The 1,231-nt window shown below is 43.5% G+C and overlaps 1 protein-coding gene across 1 annotated transcript; it reads right to left on the bottom strand.

The window, feature by feature from the left end:
• LOC138366574 (piggyBac transposable element-derived protein 4-like) lies at window positions 1–924 on the bottom strand. Its single transcript, XM_069327610.1, has one exon. It carries the CDS (start codon window positions 922–924, stop codon window positions 1–3), a length of 924 nt encoding a protein of 307 aa, XP_069183711.1.
• Between the last annotated feature and the right edge of the window lie 307 nt (window positions 925–1,231).

Raw genomic sequence — 1,231 nt, 5'->3', positions numbered from 1 at the left:
TCAGTGTAGGTTGGATACTTGATTCTGAGTCATCTGTCTCAACTCATCAAGTGACATTGTACCAGAAATCTCGTGTTCAGATTCAGTGGAGGCTTCAGCTTGAGGTGTCGACGTAAACAGAGGGCGCCTCACACCCGACGGTCCAGGTGTTGACTTGTCGGCAGCATAGGCAGGACCTGTGTCATCATTTAGGTCTGGAGCTTGCACCAAGTGTGTATATGTTGTAGTTGTTGCAGGCCACTCTTCCTTGTCCCACTTCAATAAGGACCAAATAGCCACCTCGTGAAACTGAAGCAATGTTAGTTTCTTGCGGTCACTGGTGCTGCTTTTGTACAAAGAAAAGGCATTCTGCAAAGTCATTTGCAGAAAATAAAACGTTATTTTCTTAGTCCACTTGTGACTTTTCCTGGCGAAATGGTAATGCTTCACCATATGATCGAAGTGGTCCACACCTTTCATGAACTTATTGTAGTCGCAAATTGCAATGGGTTTGTTCACTGTTACCTGTTCTAGTGCTGTTGTTCCGTCGCGTCTACGAACTCGTTTCCTTCGTTGAACTTGCTGTGTGTCTGCATTGTGGAGGTTGGTAATTATTGAGACCACTCGCTTGTCTTTCCACAGTAGAACGAAGGTGTTAACTTTGCGGAGGTATACTGTGGTATCCACTGGAAGTTTACCCTTGGCTATATTTTGCAGTTCCTTTGGGGCGCCACGTATTAGTCTAATTGTGCCACATGTGTAGACCCCAAGTTCTCGCAACTTCTCTGTCAGGCTAACTGAGTTGTAGTAGTTATACATATACAGGTGGTGACCTTTGTTCACTAGTGGCCGAATCAATCCAGTAACTGTTTCGTGTATCGTTTTACCAATACCAGAATACACGTCAAAACCACAAATGTAGCCAGTTGTTGATTCAGCTAGCATTTATAATTTCACGCCATATTTGTCTGGTTTGTTTGGATTGTACACCTTGAACGAGAGTCGGCCACGCCATGCCATTGTTCCTTTATCTAAACACAACTCTTTCATTGGCCAGTAAACTTCTGCAAACCTTTGTTTCAAGTAATCCATCACTGGTCTCATTTTTATCAACTTGTCAGTATTGTTCAAGGGAACCGCATTGTTATTGAACGTATGGAAAAACTGGGCTATACGCTGAAAGCGTTTCGTCGTCATAAACATGTTGAAGAACCGAGCATGCCATGGTTTACTTGTTTGCCAGTACATCCTC

This window comes from Procambarus clarkii, chromosome 19 (genome assembly GCF_040958095.1).
Source record: "Procambarus clarkii isolate CNS0578487 chromosome 19, FALCON_Pclarkii_2.0, whole genome shotgun sequence".
NCBI lineage: Eukaryota > Metazoa > Arthropoda > Malacostraca > Decapoda > Cambaridae > Procambarus > Procambarus clarkii.
The sequence above is the reverse complement of the archived record's forward strand: the minus strand, read 5'-3'. Positions and strand labels throughout refer to the sequence as shown.